Source organism: Galleria mellonella, unplaced genomic scaffold (assembly GCF_026898425.1).
Source record: "Galleria mellonella isolate WM207_F2 unplaced genomic scaffold, CSIRO_AGI_GalMel_v1 utg99, whole genome shotgun sequence".
NCBI lineage: Eukaryota > Metazoa > Arthropoda > Insecta > Lepidoptera > Pyralidae > Galleria > Galleria mellonella.
In genome coordinates, this window is record NW_026442184.1 from 1,796,266 (window position 1) to 1,821,141 (window position 24,876).

General features: G+C 37.0%; 1 protein-coding gene across 4 annotated transcripts in view; it reads right to left on the reverse strand.

The window, feature by feature from the left end:
• The window catches only part of LOC113521479 (uncharacterized), a 346,189-nt gene that overhangs the window by 75,377 nt on the left and 245,936 nt on the right, over positions 1-24,876 (reverse strand). For all 4 annotated transcript variants that reach the window (XM_052902976.1, XM_052902975.1, XM_052902974.1 and 1 more), the window contains exon 7: positions 7,902-8,087. In XM_052902976.1, coding sequence (XP_052758936.1) covers positions 7,902-8,087 — 186 coding nt within the window. The remainder of the gene's footprint in view (positions 1-7,901; positions 8,088-24,876) is intronic.

Genomic DNA, 24,876 nt, shown 5'->3' on the forward strand with positions numbered 1-24,876 from the left:
AGCCCATCGTGACGAATTCAACAAGAATTGTTCACGATAGTTTCCAGGGGGAACCACGTAGAGGTCGACCTAATAAGGCATATTGCTAGCAATGGGGCTGTCAAACTCCATTGCTAACAATCCCTTTCCTCCCAGAATATAGTGTTAATATACTATTTTATTATTATTTTATGACTGTGTGGTCCCCGGCATAGAATAGGCCACCCCTTCCTAACATGTAAGTGTTGTAAGAAGTAACTAAGGGAGAGCGAGGGATGGGCAGCAGCGTCCCTATTCATCTCAAACATCTCTAAAGTCTGATTGCGGTTGCCAATCCGCCTGCCAAGCATAGCAACTACTGGCAAAACTTCCCAAGGCTGATATCATGGTGATGATACTATTTTATTTATTTATTAAATAAAGGAAAAATTGTTTATTGCACAATAAAATTTGTATAAATGGCGAGCAATGGCGGCAACGCGCGCGTAATACCTCTGGTATTGCAGGCGTTCATAGGCTACGGTAATCGCTTACCATCAGGTGGGCCGTATGCTTGTTTTCCACCTCAGTGGTATAAAAAAAAAGCTTAATGCCATATAGCATTCTCTGTCAACTAGATTTATTTTACACGGTTATTCTATTGGTTATCATTATCATATTAGCCGTTAGCTGTCCACTGCTGGACATAAGCCTCTCCATAACGAGGTTTTGCTAGTAGTTGCCACATTTGGCGGGCGGTTTAACAACCACAGTTAGGCTTTGGTGATGTTTTAAAAGGAATGCTGCTACCTATACGTCGCCCTCCCTTAGTCGCCTATTGCGGTATATAAAAATCGCGATTAAAAAACAGGGGTTGATCGTGAAAGCGTGAAAATTTGAATTTGTATATATTTTTCAATGCTAAATCGTAATAAAATAAAATTGTCAAAAAAAAAAATTTAGGGGTGGGTCACTTTTATCATTGAGGGGTATACAAAATAGACGTTGGCCGATTTTCAGACCTACCCGATATGCACACAAAATTTCATAAAAATCGGTAAAGCCGTTTCGGAGGAGTTTGGTAACAAACACCGCGACACGAGAATTGTTGAGGACAGCTCGTACATGTTCATTAGAAGTGACAGTGTCTCACCGTTCATATAGTTATGGGGTGGTAATAATACCTTGGATGATACTGGCCATCTGAACCAATTCCTGACTACACATACATTGATTCTTAACACTAACTATATAAAGTCCATTATCGTATACTACAGATACAAGGTAAGCTTGGTACAATGCACAGCGTGGAGTGCGTTCCGTTTTGTATGGGAAGTAGGTCAGAGGCGTCAAAGCAAACGCAGGATGAGCATCCAGTGTTAGGTGACCCGCGGCGGTCGCCGCCGTCGAAGCGAAAAGAGCATAAAACGGGACGTATAAAGAACTGCCGGAGGTCAATTTGTATTTGCCCGGGCACCGTTGTAGTGGTTTTTCAGAGCATGTTAGAAATAATGTTACAATGTTCTGACATTTGCGATATTAGATATTCCATTTCGGTATGAGTGAAAAAGGAAATATAATTTGTTATAGACATTTGGAAAACCCCCGATTCAAATGTAGTGACGTATTGTTTTCGACTTTGTAGTTTCCTACCTTACAATATAGTCGAGTAGTCTTGCCATAGAGTGCTCCATCCCTTCCTTTTCCGTGGATATCGTATAAGGCTACTAAGAGAATTTAATCGTCAAGGGATAGGCAGCAGTCTCCTTACATCAGCAAAGCCAAACGGTAGTTGTTAACCTGCCAAGCGTGACGACTACTGACAAAATACTCCTTTTAGGAAAGGCCTATGTTCAGCAGTGGACAGTTAAAGGGTGGTATGATATAATGATTTCAAAATTTATTTACTTATTTATTTATCAGAAACTAATGGCGTTACAGTTAATATTTACACACAAGTATTTAAAATATTAAGGCTAATAACAGGTTTCTTATTATTCTAAAAGTACAAAATTGGTTTGCGCAAAAAAGGAAAAGTACAATGCGGATATGTGATTACAAGACACTCAAGTACAAATGTTTACCAATGCATGTATGTTACAATATATTTAGTACTGCTATATTTATTTTATACATTTACAAATACAACAGAGTTTGTATGAATATACCAAAAATACAAATTTTCTATTATCAAATTTTTAATCTAATCCAAGTCCACAGTCTAACTGCGGTCGTCAACATGCCTGCCAAGCGTGGCAACTACTAAAAAAACCCCTCACGGAGAAGGCTTATGTTCAAAAGTGAACAGTTAATGGCTGATGTGATGAATGTAAAAAAGAAACCTCAAAAGGTAATATTTATGTCCCTTTTTCAGAAGTCAAATTTGAAAAGCAATACTGAGCTCTATACATACCTACAGGACAGATTACCAACACAATCAGCGACAACAACACGACAGGCGAACATGAAGACTACCGAGCCCAGCCGATCATAACCGAAGAGTTCCGAACGCTATCTTTCATATTGCGACTTCAATTGCGACAGAACTAGTTATTTTCATCTAAAAACTAAACTAATGATTCGATTTTGTTAATTTTTGTATCTGTAAGTATGTCCTTTCAGATAAAAGAATTTTCTCAATCCTTCTCCAGCACCACATTTCAAAGACTAAGTTTACTCAGGCAGCTCGAAATGTTGACGATCGGCGTCTTACTGTCCGACTCGACCCACTGAAACTGCGTAGAGATGTTGCATCTCTGTGCATCTTCTACCGAATTTATCATGGGAAGTGCTCTGAGGAATTATTCGGATTGATACCTGCTGCTGATTTTCACCATCGTACAACCCGCCATAAACTAAAATTTCATCCCAACCATCTGGACGAGTGGCGGTCCTCCACCGTGCGTTTTTCAAGGCACTTTCTTCCACGCACAACCACTCTTTGGAATCGACTTCCAGCAGCAGTATTTCCGAACCGATACGACAACATAACCTTCAAGAAAAGAGCATATTCCTTTTTAAAAGGCTGGCAGCACACCTGCAATGCCGTTGGTGTTGTGGGTGATCATGGGAGGCGGTAGTCACTTACCATCAGGTGAGCCGCATGCTCGTATGCCCCGTGTTGTAAAAAAGATTTTTCCAAATCGGTGTAGAACTAACTGAGTTATATGGTAGCAGATATAAAAAATTACGACCGAATTGAGAAGCTTCCTCTTAAAGAAATACTCTTAAAAGATTGATAAAAAAATACTTTATCTAGGGGAAGGTAGCCGTTTGCACTTTCATTACACTTCCTTGTAGTTTAATTAAAATCAGAGTCCTTTTGTTAGAAATGCGTAAAAAGACAACGTAACTTCCCTTTTATTGGGTTTTATTGAAATTCAATTTGGGGATTTCTAGGCTACAATCAAGCATTCCAGTGTTTAGATCAATCGCATCTAGATAGGGTCTCCCTAAAAACACTACGACAAAACGGCATAACTTTTTCAAACACTTCCCTTTTAATGTATTCAATATTTTTTTTAGTATTTTAAAGTTAATTATAATACTTTTTTATACTACTATGTTGGAAAACAAGCATATGACCCGTCTGATGGTAAACAGAGTTATCGTAACCTATGAACATCTGTAACACCAGAGATGTAATGCACGCGTTGCCGACCCTTAAAAACCCTCAATGTAACTTTTTTAAAGAATCCCATACTGTAGGATCTAGGGAAAGCCTCGGCAGGAAGATCAATCCATAACCTGATTGTTCGTGGGAGGAAGCTCCTTTGAAACCGCACTGTGCATGACCATTCTGGTTCTAAAGTGTGAGGATGGATTCCCTGTTGACGGCGAGCGGTACAATGGTGAAAGTTTTTTTTTAATACAACTTAGAATGGCAAACAAGCTGACGGCCCACCTGATGGAAAGTGGTAACTGTCGCCTATAGATATGAGCAGTACCGTGGACATAACAGAGTATACTGTTTCGTCCATGATACCCCCCATGCGTTGCTATTCCTGAGGACTCGGGTGTTATTCATCTGTACCCTGTAAATTCACGCCATATCCCACCCTTCAAACCGAAACACAGCCATGCAAACAACTGCTTCACGGTAGAAACACGAATGGAACAGAGGTACCCAAGCAATCGACTTTTGTACAAAGTCTCCCTCTGGTAAAAGGTGACTGTAAGCCTCATATTGAAGAGTTCTTCAGAACAATCTGTTTTACGGACAGTAGAAGATGTAAAGAAAGGCAAATTAAATTAAATTTCGCTTTAAATTAAGGGGAACGATAGCGCTTTTTAACCTGTTACCTTGTTAATTTTTGAAATGGTGACTTTTATTACACGAACTGTCATTTTATTTTTATATACAATTGTGTGGAGGAAAAAATATAAAAGTGGACAGAAACTGTAACAGATTGGTACCCTTGAATAGGTCAATGAAGACAGGGAAGACCATTGACACAATGAGTTACAGATATATAAAAGTAGTAGCGGGTGTACTTTGGACAAGGATAGCCAAAGATAAAATAGAATGGAAGACTCTGGAGGAGGCCTTTGTTTTCGGACAAGAAAGTGAGAAAATTACTGATTAAATATTAATTCTATTGTATTGTTTATTACGTTATTTAATTATATTATTACTAGTTGACTCAACAAATATTGTTTTGCTGTCTACCACCATCTAACGGGTCCATTTTTTCTTATGGATATCATATCTCTCAAGTTGAAGCAATTAGGACATATTTACAAAATTTTATTAAAATCCCTTGAATAGTTTTTAGTTTTATTTATTTATTTTTTATGCAACTTAGAATGGCAAACAAGCCGAAGGTCCACCTAATGGAAAGAGGTAACCGTACTGACATAAGAAAGTGTTTCACCCATGATACCCCCCTTGCGTTGTCATTCCTGAGGAATCAGGTGTTATTCCTCTGTACCCTGTAAATTCACTGCCGTATTCCACCCTTTAAGCCGAAATACAGCAATGCAAACACAATTGCTTTGCGGTAGAAACACGAATAGGTCAGAGGTGGCCAAGCAACTTTTGTACAAAGTCTCTCTCTGGTAGTTTTAGAGATTGATGTGAACAAACGATTTTTACATATTAAGTAATCAAGCGTATGCTGTTAGAACAAAATTATAATGATAAACAACCAAACAGGCTTGACTCAAACTGAAATATACGTAACTGACTTTTTTTTTAATGGGTGAGAATGGTATGGTAACCCCACCTGCGCTAACGGGATACGCTGGCGGAGCACCAGTGAAGGGTGATAGATAAGAATGAAAACAGGCCAGTTAGCCCATCATGATGAATTCATTAGGAATTAACCATGATAGTTTCCTGGGAGAAGCGCGAGGAGGTCGACCTGGTTGGGTATATTGCTAGCAATGGGATTCTCAGTCTCCATTACTAACAATCCCTTTTCCCAATACGTAACTGACTGCTTTTAAAACCTTTTAAAGATTGCAAACTAATTAATTCAGCTCACCCTGGTTTACGCGCATCGTATTTTCTGGTTTATGTTGACTTCCGGTGATTAAGTTACGGATCATTGGGGCGTATTCGCTTAGTGACAAGGGTGACAAATTAATGGGGTGAACCATCAGGCTGGCTCTAAAAATAGGTTAGTAAAACCACGGGACAAATTGGACTCGATTTTTGGGTTGCCAATTTCCTGAATGTATTTATAATTTTAATTAAAAAAATTAGATAATGTAATGATTTTGTTGGTACGGTTTTGCGAGAGTCTATTTGACTTTAATTTTTTTAAATTTGTCTTTTTAAGCAGACTACGACCATAAATCATTCTGCCTTGTATTTAGTAAAATTTCTCTTCGAATAGTTTGTAGAAATGTTCCTTGAAAACAATGCCGTTAGAAAATCTATTTGCCTGTAATATTAAACTGAAATGTACCTTCATACACTCTATAAGCCACGTTTGCTGTGTGGTCTCGGTACAGAATGGACTATCTCTTTGTTTCCATTGGTGTTGTAAGAGGCGACTAAGACGACTAAGAGGACTAATGGTTGAGGGATCAGTAGCAGCATCTCTTTTAAAATATCACCAAAGGTTAATTGCGGTTGCCAACCCGCCTACAAAACTTGGCAACTAGTAACAACTCCCCCCTCCTCCTTTATGCTTATATCTAGGTTCTATATTTAGAAAAGGCCTAGTTCAGCAATGAACAGTTAACGGTCGATATGACGATGACATCCCCACAAGAGATCAAATTTTCAACACTCAGTATTTCAAGCACGTTTTTTATATTCGACGCTACATCTAAATGTATATGATCTATGAGACAAAGAGACCAGCCAACACTTCGCGTTCACTCTCATTTCAAACTCGCCAATATTATCACACAATGAAACTAAGACGACTGCCCTTAAACCCAGTGCTCTCTGTGAAACGAGACAATAACGTTAAAAACATGAAAGCCCTCACATAAGCGGCAGTTAAAGACCGCAGCGTCGTGTTAACTTGTCGCTCGTGACTTGCAAGACTTGCAAGTTATAAAGTTGCAAGTTGCAAGTAGACAACGTTGTCGCGGCAATCGTTAAACGGCTATGTACGTGACCTGCAATCTAGTTTAGGTCAGTTTACACAAGAAGCTTGTGTTGCGCTCGCCTCGTTGTTGTGGTTATTTGAAGGTACTCTAGTGGTTTGCACTTAGTAATCTATTATTGAATTTGACGGTAAAATGTATTTAGAAACTTATAAAGTTAAGTTTAGAAACTTATAAAGCTAGTATCAAATTTTAAGACTGGGTCTTAAAACTAAGTCTCTCACAGTCTTTACCAGAGGGAGACTGTAGAAAAATCGATTGCTTGGGTACCTCTTTCTCATTCGTGTTTCAACCGTGAAGCAGTTGTGTTTGCATGGCTGTGTTTCGGTTTGAAGGGTGGGATATGGCGTGAATTTACTGGGTACAGAGGAATAACACCCCGAGTTCTCAGGAACGGCAATGTATGGGGGGTAACATGGTATAAAAAAAATACACAAAAAGCGAGAAAAAATAAATACATATACAAAAATAGATACATAAAAGAGGAAACATATTTTTCCCCTTCGTGCGTGTGTCATATTAACACAAAATGGTCACAACTCAGTTTATTGCTTCGCCCCCAAAAGAGCAAAGCACTGATATTCTGTTGTGGCCAAAGGGAATAGGGTAACGATAAAATAATATCAGTAATTTATACATTTTTTTTATTATTATACAACTTAGAATGGTAAGCTTAGTGGCGATCAATCTAATGGGAGGTGGTATTTTTTTTATGGGTGAAAATTGAATGGTAACCCCGCCTGCGCTAACGGGATACACTGGCGGAGCACCAGTGAAGGGTGATAGATGAGAATGAAAACAGGCCAGTTAGCCCATCCTGACGAATTTAATTAGAATAAGCCACGATGGTTTCCAGGGGGAACCGCGTGAAGGTCGACCTGACATAGTTCAGTTCCACCTACACAGACTTATCAGTTCCATTACTAGCAATATACCCATATTGCTAGCAACGGAACTGATAGCTCGCATTACTGACAATCCTTTCCCCCCGGAGGTGGTATGTTGTACCAACATTTTGTGGCTTGATATTGGAAGGTACTATCAAGTAATTGGAATATCCATGGTACTGTTCATGTCTATAGGTTACGGTTACCACTATTCATCAGCTGTACTGCTCAGTTTGCTCCCACTTATCAGGCTATTTCTCTGCTCAATTCTCGGATTGTTCAGCAGCCAGATATTGATATATTTAATGACAAAATAGATATATTTTTACAATGTTGTACAAAATTTGTAAGTTTGTAAAATAAAGCTATGGCTCACTACACGTTTTGGGAGACTAAGTGTGGTGAGTAATTAATAAATAAATAAATAAATCTGATGGGCAATCAAATTGTTTGCCATTTTAAATATCACAGAGCAAAAAATCATGTACTCACCTTCAACACTAGGACGCTCGCAAACGAAGTAGTTGTGCTCCCTGCAGCCTCTATCGTTCCACATGAAAGTTGGCTCGGCGGGGGGCGGCCTAGGAGGGAACTCTCGGCGGGCCTCCACGCAGTCCTGTCCAGAGGTGCCGTCATCGTTCGGTTGGCTACTGTGTTTTTGCCATCCAGGAAACCAGTCTGTGGACAATGTAATTGTTACGTTAGTTCAAGAGTACTATATTCTTTCAGACAGAAATTTAAAGAAAATTTTTAATTTAGTAAAACATCCGTTATTTAGCAGTTAAACATTTTCCATAATACAATAGATAGATACTTTTTATTGTTTCCTTCACAAGATTACGAGAGAGATCCCGGTATGGAATAGGCTATCCCTTCCTTTCCCATGGGTGTCGTGAGAGGCGACAAAGGGAAGGCGAGGGGCGGGCAGCAGCGTCTCTCTTAAAACATCTCTAGTGCTTAACAGTGATTGCCAATTCGTTTACCGAGTGTGGCAATTACTAGCAAAACCCCCAAGGGGGAGGGTTATGTTCAGCTGTGGACAGTTAAAGGCTGATGTTATGGCAACCATATCTGTATTTATAAATTAAAATCGATTTTTTATGGGTATGTACGCTGGCAGAGTACCAGTGAGTGATGATATAGGTGACGATAAAAGCAGGTTGGTTGGCCCATTGTGACGATTTTAATGAGAATTAACCATGATGGTTACCAGAGGGAACCGCGTGGAGGTCGGCCAGATAGAGTTGATTACTAACAACGGCGATTTTAAACCCTTTTGACCAATAAAAATCAAATTCCTACAATGCTTTTACGGAGCCTCACAAACCACATTTCGAGCAATTAAATTATTATTTATTATTATAATGAAGCACACTATTGAAATGAATGGAGATATCCAACTGGTATAGCGATTTCCCGTGTGGTCCCGGCATAGAATAGGCCACCCCCATGCTTTCCCGTGGGTGTCGTAAGAGGTGACTAAGGAAGGTCGTGGGATAGGCAGCAGCGTCCCTTTTAAAACATTTCCAAAGTCTAGCTGCGGTTGCTGATCCGCCTGCTAAGTGTGGCAACTACTGGTAAAACCGTTCTTGGGGAGGCTTATGTTCAGCAGTGGACAGTTTAAGGCTGATATCATGATGATGATGATAGGGGATATCGAAATGGCTGATGACTTTTTTATCGCCATGAATTTTCAGAGGAAACAAAATATATAGATGTCAAAGCGGTACAGATATCACTCATGCCTACTAGGCTACCATGTATTATGAGGAATCAATCAATAGATATGTGGAGGAACAGTCCAGAACATTTAGATTCGAGTCAATACAGATGTACTTTTTCTAAATTCTAAACACTCAGATTATGGAATTAGCTCTCTGTCGAGGTTTTCCCAAGAGACTACAGCATGGGGTTCTTCAAAAAGGGGGTAAAGAGGTTTTTATGAGGGTCGGTAACGCGCGTATCAAATAACAAATTAAATAACTTTAGAGTAACAGATTTATATAGTAATTTAATTACGTAATTGTAACTTTACATGGTATATGTATATAATATAGCAATATAAAGGTTGTAAGCTACTTAGTGATAAATAGAAATGAAGCACAAGTACTTACAGTTAATTTAATTTAGATATCATTTTATTAACTAATATATTTACTTATTTTGCTTTGTGTTTAATATATAACAAATAATATAACATAAATACCCAACTTCTGTTAATCCATTCACACTTATTTAAATATAGCTTCTTTAGGACTTCCATCAACAATAATTGTGATATATTTTATATAATGACCACGTGGTTCACTATACTTGACTCTTGATACAGCAGGGAGCTCCGCTCTGTTCAACGGTTTGACAAGAAGTGTCTCCCCACCCGAATGACAATATTTTATATCCACACGGCCGAATTCGAGTGAACAAGTCAGTGAGACCACGTGTTCTTACAATTTCATTACTTTTTATTCAAGTATCATGATAATAAATAATTATAAAATCAATTAAAATATAAATTAGTGTTCTATATACATTACAAGAATAATTTATTACCAAATTTGGTATAATAACAATTTCAATATTTTATTATATTTAAAGTAGTCTGATTTTTATTAATAAATGTAGGTACACATTTTAACACAAGATGTTTAAGAAAATTAATATAATTGAAAATAAATATCGAATACGCACGTAATACCTCTGGTATTGCAAGCGTTCATAGGCTACGGTAATCGTTTACCACCAAGTGGGCCGTAAGTTTGTTTACCACCTCAGTGGTATAAAAAAAAAAATAAAAAAATGACTTGACCGGAAATCAAACCCGGGACCTCATTCACGCAAAGCAATGTGCTCACCACGGACGCACTCACGGATATCGTCAAAATAACGCACAAAGAATATCGGTATATGATAATACAAGAAATAAATATAAATAAAAAATATTCGAAAAACATCGCCATCTTTTGGCGACAGCCGAAAAACAATAACATACTATTCGGAACTAAAAATGATTTTCGATCACTGACTTATAAGAACGAAGATGGAGAAAAAAATCCAAATGATAACATGCCACCCTGAGATCTTTGCTTTCCAATTTTAATTATAAGTCCGCAATTAATTCCCGCGAGGCCGACGTAATTTTCAGAACAAATATCCCTTAATGAAACTCATCTTCTCAGGGTTCTTAATTTATTTCTTTCGCCCAGTACCGGCGGTGGAAAAGACGTGCAATATGGAATTTAAAAAAGTATTTTTTTTTATACAACTTAGAATGGCAAACAAGCTGACGGCGCACCTGATGGAAAGCGCTAACCGTTGCCTACAGACATGAGCAGTACATAACACAGTAGACATAACAGAGTATACTGTTTCGCCCATGATACCCCCCATGTGTTGCCATTCCTGAGGACTCAGGTGTTATTCCTCTGTACCCTGTAAATCCACACCATATCCCATCCTTCAAACCGAAATACAGCCATGCAAACACAACTGCTTCACGGTTGGAACACGAATGGGACAGAGGTACCCAAGCAATCGACTTTTGTACAAATATATATATACCCTTTTTTACATCCAAAACTTGATAAATCATATATAAATATTTATAAATTTATTTTGTTATAACGAATGATTATAGTTAACGGTTTCAGTCTTCATTCTAAGTGCACCACTCGACAAGGAATTGTCTGAAATCGGTTTTTATTTTTCTTGTAAAGTTATTTTAACGCAATTACCATTTTGTTCAGCGGGCACGGCGAATCGATCTAGACTTGCAGACGTTTGTTTGAGTTTCGAACAAACAGGTGCTCTTTGTCTGAATACATTTTATTTTCATTTGTCGAACGCTGGCGGGGTTTTCAAATATTTGCAACTGTGAATGTATTCGATTCGGTTATTGGACGAATATGATTCTATATCTACCTACAATATTTTAGACAGGATATTTTAGATAGGTAATGAATTAATTTATTATGGTCATGTTTGACATTCAGTAAGACTATAAACAAATAATATTAAAGGCAAACAATATTAATCTATTCTCGATTTGACCACAGACTTTAACAATAAACAAAAGAGTATATTATGCGTGTGTGTGTGTTAAATATATGGTAGTCTGTGTAATGTTTTTTTTTTTATTGATTTAATGTATTTTTCTTTCCTCTATATAAATTATAAGTGTGTGAAATCTCATACTGCTCCGTCCGCGCAATTTTCACAAGGTATCGATATTGCCCATGCCTTATATTTATGTCAAAATATTAGTTTTAAGGCCACTCATGATTAAGAGTCCCGGATGCTTCTGAAACTTGTCGAATATTCTCGTCGAGAATGTGTAAGTCAATCCCGTTACAATTAAAATAAAATCTTAAATTTCATGGCAGCAAGTGAAAGCAAGAGCAATTTTATTCTGTCATCTATACTAATGTTTTAAAAAGGATTTTTTTGTTAATTGTTCGTTTATTTGTAATGAACAAACGCAATGTATTTTATTCGTATTTACTAGGGAGACTTTGTACAAAAGTCGTTTGCTTGGGTACCTGTGGCCCATTCGTGTTTCAACCGTAAAGCAGTTGTGTTTGCATGTACGGAGGAATAACACCCGAGTCCTCAGGAATGGCAACGCATGGGGGGCATCATGGGCGAAACAGTATACTCTGTTATGTCCATGGTACTGCTCATATCTATAGGCGACGGTTACCACTTTCCATCAGGTGGGCCGTCAGCTTGTTTGCCATTCTAAGTTGTATAAAAAAAAAGTCTTTGAAGTTAAACTTTTTCCCCAAAGAAATATAATTTTGAAATATGATATTACAAGAAATATTTCAGATTATTCTTATGAAGAAATGTCACAAATTTCAAAACAGCCCCTAATAAGTATTCCACGTTTTAAATGTAACATGATTTCGTTAAAAAAAAAAACACATTTCCACTTAATATATTTTCGGCACGAACACTGAAGGAATCGTTTCAATTCCACCGTTGTCACTTTGTTCCCCTTATTTGGTTGTCACTTTTTTGTATTCAGTACAATGTTGACCTTGTTTTTGGCACGTTCGGTCGAAACACCGTCCGCTAATATGTGTATGCGTGGGGGAAAGGGATTGTTAGTAATGGCGACTGAGAATCCCATTGCTAACAATATAACCAACCAGGTCGACCTCCTCGCGGTTCCCTCTGAAAAATTATCATGGTTAATTCCTGATTAATTCATCATGATGGTCTAACTGGCCTGTTTTCAATCTCATCTATCACCCTTCACTGGTGCTCCGCCAGCGTATCTCGTTAGCGCAGGCGGAGTTACCATACCATTTTCACCCATAAAAAAAATGTGTATGCGGGTTAGAAGGAATTGTTAGTAATGCAATCCGCATTCCTATTGCTAGCAATATATTAGGTCGACCTCCACGTGGTCCCCCCTAGAAATAATCGTGATGAATTCCAAGTTTATAACATCACGATTAGGCTAACTGATCTTGCATTTTCATCCTCACTTATCATCCCTCACTGGTGCCCCGCCAGTGTATACCATTAAAGTCGATTGCTTGGGTACCTCTGTCCCATTCGTATTTCAACCGTGAAGCAGTTGTGTTTGCATGGTTGTGTTTTGGTTTGAAGGGTGGGATATGGCGTGAATTTACAGGGTACGGAGGAATAACATCTGAGTCCTCAGGAATGGCAATGCATGGGGGGTATCATGGGCGTAACAGTATACTCTGTTATGTCCATGGTACTGCTCATGTCTATAGGCGACGGTTACCACTTTCCATCAGGTGGGCCGTCAGCTTATTTGCCATTCTAAGTTGTTTAAAAAAAAATATGGACATTACAATGCATTCTATTCATTAGGACCTTAAATAAAGTATTTAAAAGGTAACCCTTCAAGTATCGAGGTCCACAGAGCGGTGGTGTGGCGCGTGATCAACCTGTTGAACGTTCACAAGTGCATTTGATAAACTGTACTCGACTATGACGTGTGGTTTATTTGGATTTACGTAGACCAATGGTTCTCAAAGTTTTCTACCCTTTTTGAAACTTTAAAAAATAATGAGGCATAAAAATGAAAATGACCAGGTGGTCTACCATGAAATGAGATTTCGAATTTTCGGGCTCAATTTCGTATTTTTGTTCATACCGAAATCGTTCCAGTAAATGGAGCTTAACATTTCATTTATCATAAATCCTATCCTAATAGTACAGGAGAACGATATTTTAACATTTTTAATAATTTTAAACGGCATGTATTATGTAATTTTAACATCAAATTTCTGTTACGTTCGTCCCCGAAATTTCGGAAAATATTTCATGGTAGGCCCTCAGGTTTTATGTTTATTTTCCGATGAAAATAGTAGAAAAAGGACAAAATGTTCCAAATAAAAATTAATGATTCTGATAACAATTAATGAAATTACTTCATCTCTCTCGGTACAATGTTGAATTTTGTCACAAAATTTTCCCGTCAAAATCCATTTTTTTTATATGATATACAAAATTCTATGTTGTTTGTATGGGATGTTCGTTATCATGGTGGTTCGCCAGCGAAGGCTTTGCGGGACAGATTTGGAGCTAACGTAGATTATCCGGTTTTGATTAGGATGCTAAACGAGGTATCTTCCTTTTATATGTGTATGTTTATGTATTTATTTATTTATTTATTACATTATATCATTACATTTACCAAAGGAAGACTTTGTACAAAAGTCGATTGCTTGGGTACCTCTGTCCCATTCGTGTTTCAACCGTGAAGCAGTTGTTTGCATGGCTGTGTTTCGGTTTAAAGGGTGAGATATGGCGTGAATTTACTGGGTACAGAGGAATAACTCCTGAGTCCTCAGGAATGGCAACGTATGGGGGGTATCATGGGCGAAACAGTATACTCTGTCATGTCCATGGTACTACTCATGCCTATAGGCGGCGGTTATCACTTTCCATCAGGTGGGCCGTCAGCTTGTTTGCCATTCTAAGTTGTATAAAAAGAAAATCAACTGGATTAGCTTTACAGTCTTCCAATATGGTCACCTAGCAAATTATCAGTACAATAACATATATATAAAAAAAATACATATAAATAAAAGGAATAATATAAAAAAAAAAGAATTAACTTAATTAGAAATAAAATTCGAGTCTAAATCTCTGGACACAAACACTGTGATCATTCGACGAAACTCCAGCAAGTTGGAGGCAAATACGTCCAATTGCTGATACAGGCTCGAAGTATCATTGAGCAGTTTCAATGCAAGAGATAGGGGTGCTTGCTTAGCTGTGTATATTTATTTATTTATCCTTACTAATATTACAAATATGAAAGTAAGTTTGTTTGTTTTTTATAGAGTCTTAATAATTTAACAGATCACTATGAAATGTGATATTCACGTACTATAGTGGAAGGGAAAAGTTGCCTATGTTAGGCTAATTATTATTTTTTTTTTTTTATACAACTTAGAATGGCAAACAAGCTGACGGCCCACCTGATAGAAAGTGGTAATCGTTGCCTATAGACATGAGCAGTACCATAGACATAACAGAGTATACTGTTTCGCCCATGATACACCCCTCTATGCGTTGCCATTCCTGAGGACTCAGGTGTCATTCCTCTGTACCCAGTAAATTCACGCCAGGCTGCTGCTTATGCTGGCCAGTAAACAATATAAATACTCCTCTTTATCTAAAGGTTTTATTTTTTATTTTATCTTTATTTGATCTCCCAGCAATTGTTACACTGATAAGATTTAATATAAAAATTACCGTCTATTTATACTTAGTGTACAATCATTTTAAAGGAAACACAGCGTGCTAATTAACAAATAAACAATAATACGGTATAACAATCTCTTGTGGTATTTGACATAGGTATAGTTTTTAGATTCAATAAATGATTGCTCCACATAAGTTTTAGATATTCAAATTAACTGCAATGTTTTCCTATAGAAATCCCATTCTGTATCGAAGTGAATATCCAAGTGTTGCTTGCAATGATACAACAGCTTGCAAAGACGTGGTACAGTGGAGTTGGCACCGAGAGCAGTTCTACGGAACGGCACGCACGGACATTGTACTGTTACACACAATGTTAATTTATGATAGATAACCGGATTAAATTTGCTAGAAGGAATCTTTCTCCAGAAATAAGTGTTTTTTATTTGCTTTAATTATCTATTTTAAAAGGGCTCTCACTGGACACTGCGAACTGAACACGCATATGGCTCAACTAGGCTTAGGCTCAAAAAGTGTTTGTTAACAAAATCTTTGTCAATGAGAAAGAAACGCCGCAGCACTCAATTTGTAGCTGTAGCCCACTCATACAAAAAACGATATATCTCCTTTGGAAAACACACTCCATACCCTGAGGAGATAAAAACGTCGCTATAAAAAAACATCTTAAAATTCCTATGACTGATAGAAATTAGCAGTGAACTTTAAAAAGGGCGAGCACAAAAGATCACGGAAAGGTCGCAGTGTCATAGGTTTTTCTGCCTGAAAAAGCTTGTATTTCAATAATCGTAATAATATTTACATTACTTGTCTTTTTTATTGCACATTGGCAGCATTTAACTGAAACTTAAATACTTAAACACATAAACTTAAATAATAAAAGAATACAAAAATTATTTTATATACCGATTTGTAATAATAATGTATCGTATCACAATCCAATTATCCGCATGTGCAGAAAATATAACAATGTATGCAAGGACCTTGATATCTTCCAACAATCCTTGCAATGTTACATTAAGGCTGCCAATTTGTTACTTTAAATTTATAGCCGTCATTCTTTTAATGTAGTTTAATATCGAATGTTATGCAGAGCAGTTATTGGAGTGCAAATCTAATGCTGTTTTATGTAATATTTATTTTATAAATGTATTAATTTGTAATCTGTTGCCTTGCTATAAATAAATAAATAATGCACACATATGTACACAAATACAGTTTGTGTTTTCAAGAAATTTCTGCGCTCAAATTCTTAAAATGAAATGAAATGAAATTTATTGCTATGAATGTGGTAAGTTGAGATAATATTATAAATTTTTGTGTAGCATTAACATACAGCCAGCTTGGCATGCAACATTTTTACATTTATTTAATTAATAAATTTATTTATTTATTTGAAAATTACTCACCACACTTACAGTCTCCCAAAACGTGTAGTGAGCCATAGTTTTATTTTACAAACTTACAAATTTTGTACAACATTTTAAAAATATATCTATTTTGTCATTAAATATGTCAATATATCAATACATGTATTATTATCGTTTACTATTAATTATTAGTTATTTTAGTATTAAAATTATTATTGTAAAACACAAGTATGCCATTATTTTCCAGTCAGTTACAATAGTCATACGTTTATAAATATATATTGTATATCAACATTATCATTTCAGCCATTATTCGTCCACTGCTGGACATAAGCCACCCCCATAGACTGCCATAAAGAACGGTCCTGAGCCACCTGCATCCACTGACTCTCTGCAGTCCATTTCAGGTCGTCACTCCATCTAGTGGGGTGTCGTCCTATACTGCGTTTACCTGTAAGTGGTTGCAACTCAAGAACCTTTCTCCCCCATCGGTTGTCGGTTCTTCGAGCTGTGACCAGCCCATTGACATTTCAGCTTGCTTATCCTTCGGGCTATGTCGGTTATTTTGGTTCTTCTGCGGATATCCTCGTTTCGGATTCTATCACGCAAAGAGACTCCAATATTGTATATATTTTTTTATATTCAAGATTTAATTATACTACGACATCTATTTTACTTGCAAAATAATCTTTTAGTGCACAGAAACATTTTGTAATCAATCATTTACATAAAATGACTTTAAACTTTTTCAAACACAAACATCTTCTGGCATCAAATTCAGTTAATATGCATTTTCGCGAACTCTGCATTATGTAAACTGCACATTTCGCGTATTGCATGTATCGCGAGCAATACCAACATATATTATGCTAATGCGTAATATACTAACTTAATAGAGGGAGTGGAACGTATTTTCTGTATTTTAGAGCAGTCGCTTTAAACCAGTCGTTTTAAAATACTTTAAAAATTTTTTAGAAGTCTCTAAAACGTCTAAATTTGTCTGTGTTTGCTTTTAATGGCTACAATATATTTAAAAGAAGTCGCTTTCAAATACTTTCAAAATTTTTTAAGAAGTCTCTAAAACGTCTAAATTTGTCTGTGTTTGCTTTTAATAGCTACATTCTATGTTTACAATGCCAATTTAGTCGTGTAGTCCTGACATAGAATAGGCCACTTCCTTTCCTGTGGATGTCGTAAGAGGCGACTAAGGTAAGCGAGGAATGGACGGCAGTGTTTCTCTTAAAACGTCTCCGAAGTCTAACTGCGGTTGCCAATCCATCTGCCAAGCATAGCAACTACTGACAAAACCCCCCAACGGGGAGGCTTATGTTCAGCAGTGGCCAGTTAAAGGCTGATATGATGGTGATGAATGTCAATTTTGAAAAGAGTTATAGAAATTTTTTCATAATTACTGAAGATATTTTGTAATATAGTTATAATATATAGAAAGGTATATAGAAAGAAAGAAAGAAAGGAACTTTTATCGACATTTAATATAATTTATTAATTTAATAATAACTGCATACCTCAAACAAACAACAGTGAAAAAAAAAAAATAAATGAATGCTAGCAGATTTATAATTTATTAAAAAAAAGTATAGTCCATGTTACACGCTGATGATGTAGCTTTCTTTGCGTGAACGAATAGTTAAAATCTCGTTTAGTATTTCTTTAATTTATCCATATTTAATTGTGTTAAATAAAAAAATCTACTTCGATTGTGGCAATTAAAGTTATTTTAATTTAAAAACTAAACTACTGAATAGATTTAAATAAAAATTCTATTTGTAAGTATACCGTTTCAAGTAAAAACTGGAGGAAGACTATACAAAAGTCATTTGTTTGGGCACTTCTGACCCATTCGTGTTTCAACCGTGAAGCAGCTGTGTTTGTATGGCTGTGTTTCGGTTTGAAGGGTGGGCTATGGCGTGAATTTACTGGGTACATAAGAATAACACCTGAGTCTTCAGGAATGGCAACGCATGGGGGTTATCATGGGTTTTTTTTTTATACAACTTAGAATGGCAAACAAGCTGACGGCCCACCTGATGGAAAGTGGTAACCGTCGCCTATAGACATGATACTCTGTTATGTCCACGGTATTGCTCATGTCTATAGGCGACCGTTACCACTTTCCATCAGGTGGGCCGTCAGCTTGTTTGCCATTCTAAATTGTATAAATAAAAAGAAAATTCCATATCCGTTTGTAACTGACAGAGTCATAAGAAAACAAACATATAAAAAAAATAGAAAAAAAACCTCCTACTATTTAAAGTCGATTGACAAACAAAAAAATCAAATTATTCTTTATTATAATATTAGTTTTGAGAATACTGCATAATTGAATATCTCATTTTTGAAGTCGGTTAATTATGAGGGTAGTTTTCAAGAACGCGCTCACATTTGCATTTTATACGACAGTACACCAATTAGGGTGCTTCCTTGAAAGACTGCTGATAGATATGCAAATACTATTTCTGTTACAAAAGCTTTCGAATGTTTAATAGGCCGAATTGGTTATTCCCGTTAGACAATTGTCGTCGAAGCTAGTTGGAAACCATTCTAGCTGCTTGAGTGTCTATTAACCATAATTTATTACTCCAGAAAAGGGGGAAAAATATATCCATTGAAAAAGGCTTAAAACATTATTAGAGGATTTTTTATACAACTTAGAATGGCAAACAAGCCGACGGGCCACCTGATGGAAAGTGGTACCCGTCGCCTATAGACATGAGCAGTACCATGGACATAACAGAGTATACTGTTTTGCCCATGATACCCCCCATGCGTTGCTATTCCTGAGGACTCAGGTGTTATTCCTCTGTACCCTGTAAATTCACGTCATATCCCACTCTTCAAACCGAAACACAGCCATGCAAACACAACTGCTTCACGGTAGAAACACGGATGGGACAGAGGTACCCAAGCAATCGACTTTTGTACAAAGTCGCCCTCTGATAAGTTCTACAACAGAATAAAGTAAAAAAAACTCTCTTTTTAGAAACGTTCGCAGTTCGCTCAAAGGTGTCGAATGGTTAACACTAGACTTCGAGCAGCGATCTATTAATGTGTCTGAAGATGCCTCGTTAAGAGGTGAAACACGTGTCGCAAAACGTGCATGGACGAAGTAGCAGTCGGAGATTAATAACTAATTAGAAGGTTGTAAAAATCCAGGTAATAATAGCAATAGCAAAGATTGACTTTTGAGTGTTGGCAGTTGTACGCTTACTAATGGTAGCGAAATTAAACAAAATATTTTTTTTTTACAATGCAGGGGGCAAACGAGCATGCAGCTCATCTGATGGTAAGTGACTACCTCCGCCCATGGTCACCCACAACACCAGCGGCATTGCAGGTGTGCTGCCGGCCTTTTAAAAAGGAGTATACTCTTTTCTTGAAGGTTATGTTGTTGTATCGGTTCGGAAATACTGCTGCTGGAAGTTGATTCCAAAGAATGGTTGTGCGTGGAAGAAAGTGAAAAACGCACGGTGGAAGACCGCCACTTGTCCAGATGATTAAAATGAAACTTTAGTTTGTGGCGGGTTGTACGGTGGTGAAAATTAGCAGCAGGTATCAATCCGAACAATTCTAACTAAATAATAATACATAACACATTGTTTCTTCCTGGTAATGGTAGCAATAGTCGAAGATTTACTTTTGAGTGTTGGCAATTGTACGCTTACTAATGGTAGCGGAATTAAACGAACCAATTGTAATCAACTAATCAATACGAGATATTGTTTCTTACTCCATCACACGGATAAGATTGTAAATAAAAAACCAAACGGGAAGCCTAATAGAATTATAGGGCTATCCCCAATGTCTCATTTGGGGGTTCCCTGGGGTGTTACCGGCCCAAAAGTGGATGACTTAATGTGCGTACGTGGGCAAAGGGCGTGTTAATTAATAAAACGTACCTACGTACTTGCGTAGCTTTGCAGAGCGTTAATCCGACACCAAATGAAAGGTGAGTACTTTTTTTTATTAAGGAATTTGTTTTTTGGTTTGTTTACAAGTTGGGAGTTTTATTTGGTTTGTTAGTACTAGCTGTATCACGCGGCTGTGCTCGTGTAACGCAGTACATGAAGTGTCCTATGTACTAAGTTAGGATAAAACTTATACGTGGAATACGAGGGGGGGGGGGAAAGAATTGTTAGTAATGGCAACCTTGATCCCCATTGCTAGCAATATGCCCTGTAAGGTCGACCTTCACGCGGTTCCCCCCGAAAATTATCGTAATTAATAACTGCCAAATACGTTGCAATGGACCAACTGGCCTGACTTCGTCTTCATCTATCATCCCTCTTTGGTGTCCTAGCAATATATACAGATAGCGCAGATGGGGTTACTATTGTAGTAATGTATCAAGTCGACCTCCACGCAGTTTTTCCTGGAAACCTTCTGTGTGACTGATCTGGTTACATCTTCACATATCTCTCACTGGTGTCCATCCAGCGTATAGCGATAGCTCTGGCGAAGTTACTGCTGTCAACTTTTAAAACACTCCTAACAGACATGAAATTAGTAACACCTTTAACAAATATCCACAAAAGTTTTGACGACGACTCTGTGACTGATGCCACCGAGCGGTGTTAATAAACATTTCTTTTGTTCAACATCTCCCTCCCCCCCACTTTTTCAGGTGTAACAAATTGCGTATTCTAAAATCATTCTTATTCAATAAGAGATGGTGAAAATTCATTGTCTCTTACTTATTATAAAATACGTAATATTATATAATATTATATTCAGGTCTATTCTGTGGCGTTTTTTTATGCAACTTAGAATGGCAAACAAACTGACGGCTCACCTGATGGAAAGTGGTAACCGTCGCCTGTAGACATGAGCAGTAGCATGGACATAACAGAGTATACTGTTTCGCTCACAATACCCCCCATGCGTTGTTATTCCTGAGGACACAGATGTTATTCCTCTGTACCCTCTAAATTCATTCCATATCCCACACTTCAAACCGAAACACAGTCATGCAAACACAACTGAATGACTGAACATGCAAAGAAAAACGAATGGGACAGAGATAGCCCACGTAAACGACTTTTGTTCAAAATCTCCCTCTGGTTATTACTCTGTACCTCTTAAAATTAAAATTTGATATTACAGCAAAATCTTTATTCAAAAAACCAATATGAACCGAAATTTCGGAATTTCATTTCATGGTAGACCATGAAATGAAATTCCGAAATTTCGGGCTCAATTTCGTGTTTTTGTCCACACCGAAATCGACCCAGTAAATGGAGTTTAACGTTTCATTCATCATAAATACTATCCTAATAGTTCAGAGGAACGATATTTTAACATTTTTAATAATTTTAAACGGCATGTATTGTGTAATTTTAACATCAAATTTCTATTTCGTTCGTCCCCGAAATTTCGGAAAATATTTCACGGTAGGCCCTCTGTTTCTAATAGATTTAAATAAAAATTATTATAAAATTTATTTATGATGTGCCATTAAACAGTAATTTCGTGAAATTATCAAATTGAAATATTAGGTCGAGAGATAAGTTTAGAAAAATGATGCCTCAGAATCGGTCCCATTATTTGTTGTTCTATGCTTCATAAAAAATACCACAGATAAAAAAAAACTGTAGTAGTAGCAATACGTATGCCGTCAGTTCATGGCCATACCACTATTCGCTTTGTTTTGTTCCACGAAGTGCTTTTAGTGGCTGCGATTCATCCTTTTAATGTTTGAGGACGGTCTGGGATTAATACAGCCGATAAGAGATAGGATGTCGTTCCGGGGATTTATGGGGCAAACATTTTATGGGACATCTGGCATTGCGGACGCATTATCCAAATGGGATAAGTATACATTGATGGTTGGTATTGTTTACAAGTCGTAAATTTATATATATAATTTATTGAGTTTGCAAATGCTTGTCTAGATTATATTTATACAGGTTAAAATCGAATGTTTTAATATTCTTTTAAGTTTCTAGTGAGTTATCTACATGTAATATATATATATATATATATATATATATATATATATATATATATATATATATATATATATATATATATATATATATATATATATATATATATATATATTACAACACAGGGGGCAAACGAGCTTGCGGCTCACTTAATGGTAAGTGACTACCGCCGCCCATGATCACCCACAACACCAGCGGCATTGCAGGTGTGCTGCCGGCCTTTTAAAAAGGAATATACTCTTTTCTTGAAGGTTATGTTGTTGTATCGGTTCGGAAATACTAAACGATTACTTAATACATGGTGTTAGTCGATCATGTACAGGCTTTTTAAAACAAACAAGCCTTCAATAACAAAAAATACCTTTTACAGGCTAAGATAACAAAATATATTAAAAAGCGGCTTATCAAAACCTCTGGAGTATAGCTTTATATAGATGTGAGACGTGGACATTAACTCAGAAGAAAATGGATAAACTTAAAGCCTTTGAAATGTGGTACTGGAGAAGGATGGAGAAAATTAGCTGGAGGAATCGAATTAGCAATGAGGAGGTCCTGCTTAGGGTTAAGGAAAAAAGACAAATTATTAGAACTATTGAGGACAGAAGGGGAAAAATGTTGGGACACTTGATACGATACGATGAACTTATGAACATTATAATAGAAGGTAAGATAGAAGGAAGGAGTGGAAGAGGGAGACCGAGGCATAGTTACATCAGGCAGATCAAGGAAGGAGTTGGTGTCGTGTCGTATCAAGAGGTGAAGAGACTCGCTGAAAATCGTAGTGAGTGGCAAGAGTTCCACCGACAAGAGCGCAGCTCTTAAATAGGATAGATAGATAGACATTTTAATAAATTAACATTATGTTAACAGACAGTCCAGTCAGTCAGTCCAGTTTTGCGTGTGGTCCCAGCATAGAATAGGCCACCCTTTCCTTTCCCGTGGGTGTCGTAAGAGACGACTAAGAGAGGGCGAGGGATGGATAGCATCGTCCCTCTTAAAACATCTCTAAAACTTAACTGCGGTTGCCAATCCGCCTGCCGAGCGGAGCAGCTACTGGGGAAACCCCCTTAGGGGAGGCTTATGTACAGCAGTGGACAGTTGAAAGCTGAGATGATGATAAATGTTCACAGAGCTTTAAAAGAGTAAATTTCGAGTCTCTATTGAATTTTTCTCAGCGAATAACAACATTCTGAATCCTACAGCAGATTTATAAAAAAATATGATTAAAAAGTATTTGTAAACGATCTATTTAAATCTCTCTCTCTCTTCTCTTGTCATTTAAGAATGTCATTTTGTCGGTGCAACTAATTCATGCATTTTCTTCCAGCCAGCTCTATTCTATGCCATATCTTTAACCTCCCTATACGACATGACATCTAGTGTTTCCTTTATCTGTCCCATATAGTTATTATTCGGTCTTCCCTCCTCTCCTTTTGCCCTCTATTTTGCCTTGTATTTAAACTAAGCAGTTTAAGTTTGAATTGAATAAAAAAAAAAACTTTGTTTTTAATGTGTTTCAGGGTTCGGAATGTTGTTATCTACTAAAAAGAACCCATAAGAATTTTAACAGTTACTCTTTTAAATGTGTATTAAAAATGTGTCTTAAATTAGATGGTCATAAAAAACAGTACATGATTGACCACAATCGTGAGAGGAATCCGAAACGAGGATATCCAACAGCAAAAGAACCAAAGTAACCGACATAGCCCGAAGAATAAGCAAGCTGAAGTGGCAATTGGTTGGTCACATAGCTCGAAGAACCGATAACCGATGAAGAAGAAAGGTGGCGACTCCGTACGGGAGGGTCCTCTAGTGGGAGGGTTGTCGGACCCTCTCACTAGATGGAGTGATGACTTCAAATGCATTGCAGGGAGTCAGTGTGGCAGGTGGCTCAGGACCGTTCCTTATGGCAGTCTATGGGGGAGGCCTATGTCCAGCAGTGGATGGATAATGGCTGAAATGATGATGATGATGATATGATCGACTAATACCATGCACATATATCATTTGAATGATGCGTTTGTCGTTTTAAAGCCTCTCTAATTGTTGAAACTCTATGAAATGCTTCCATACCTTCGACATCTAAATGAATTTAAATTTACTGCCGTTTAAACTACTGAGTTTTATATCAATAGAATTTTAAATGCAAATAAAAATAGATTAGTACAATAAATAGATAAACCGCAAAGAAAAGAAAAGATTAAATCCAATACAATTTCTAAGGTTGAAGCTTAGGCGTACTTGAGTCGCGAACGCTTCACTCACGCTCGATGACAATCCAGACTCAAAAGCAATCGAGATAGCCTTCACGGAATGGAGGCAATATTACTTTATATATTTTATAACCAAGATATAGCACAAGTTTAATATACTTTAATATATATATTTTTTTATTTTCAAACTAAATTTGACACACTATTATATTCA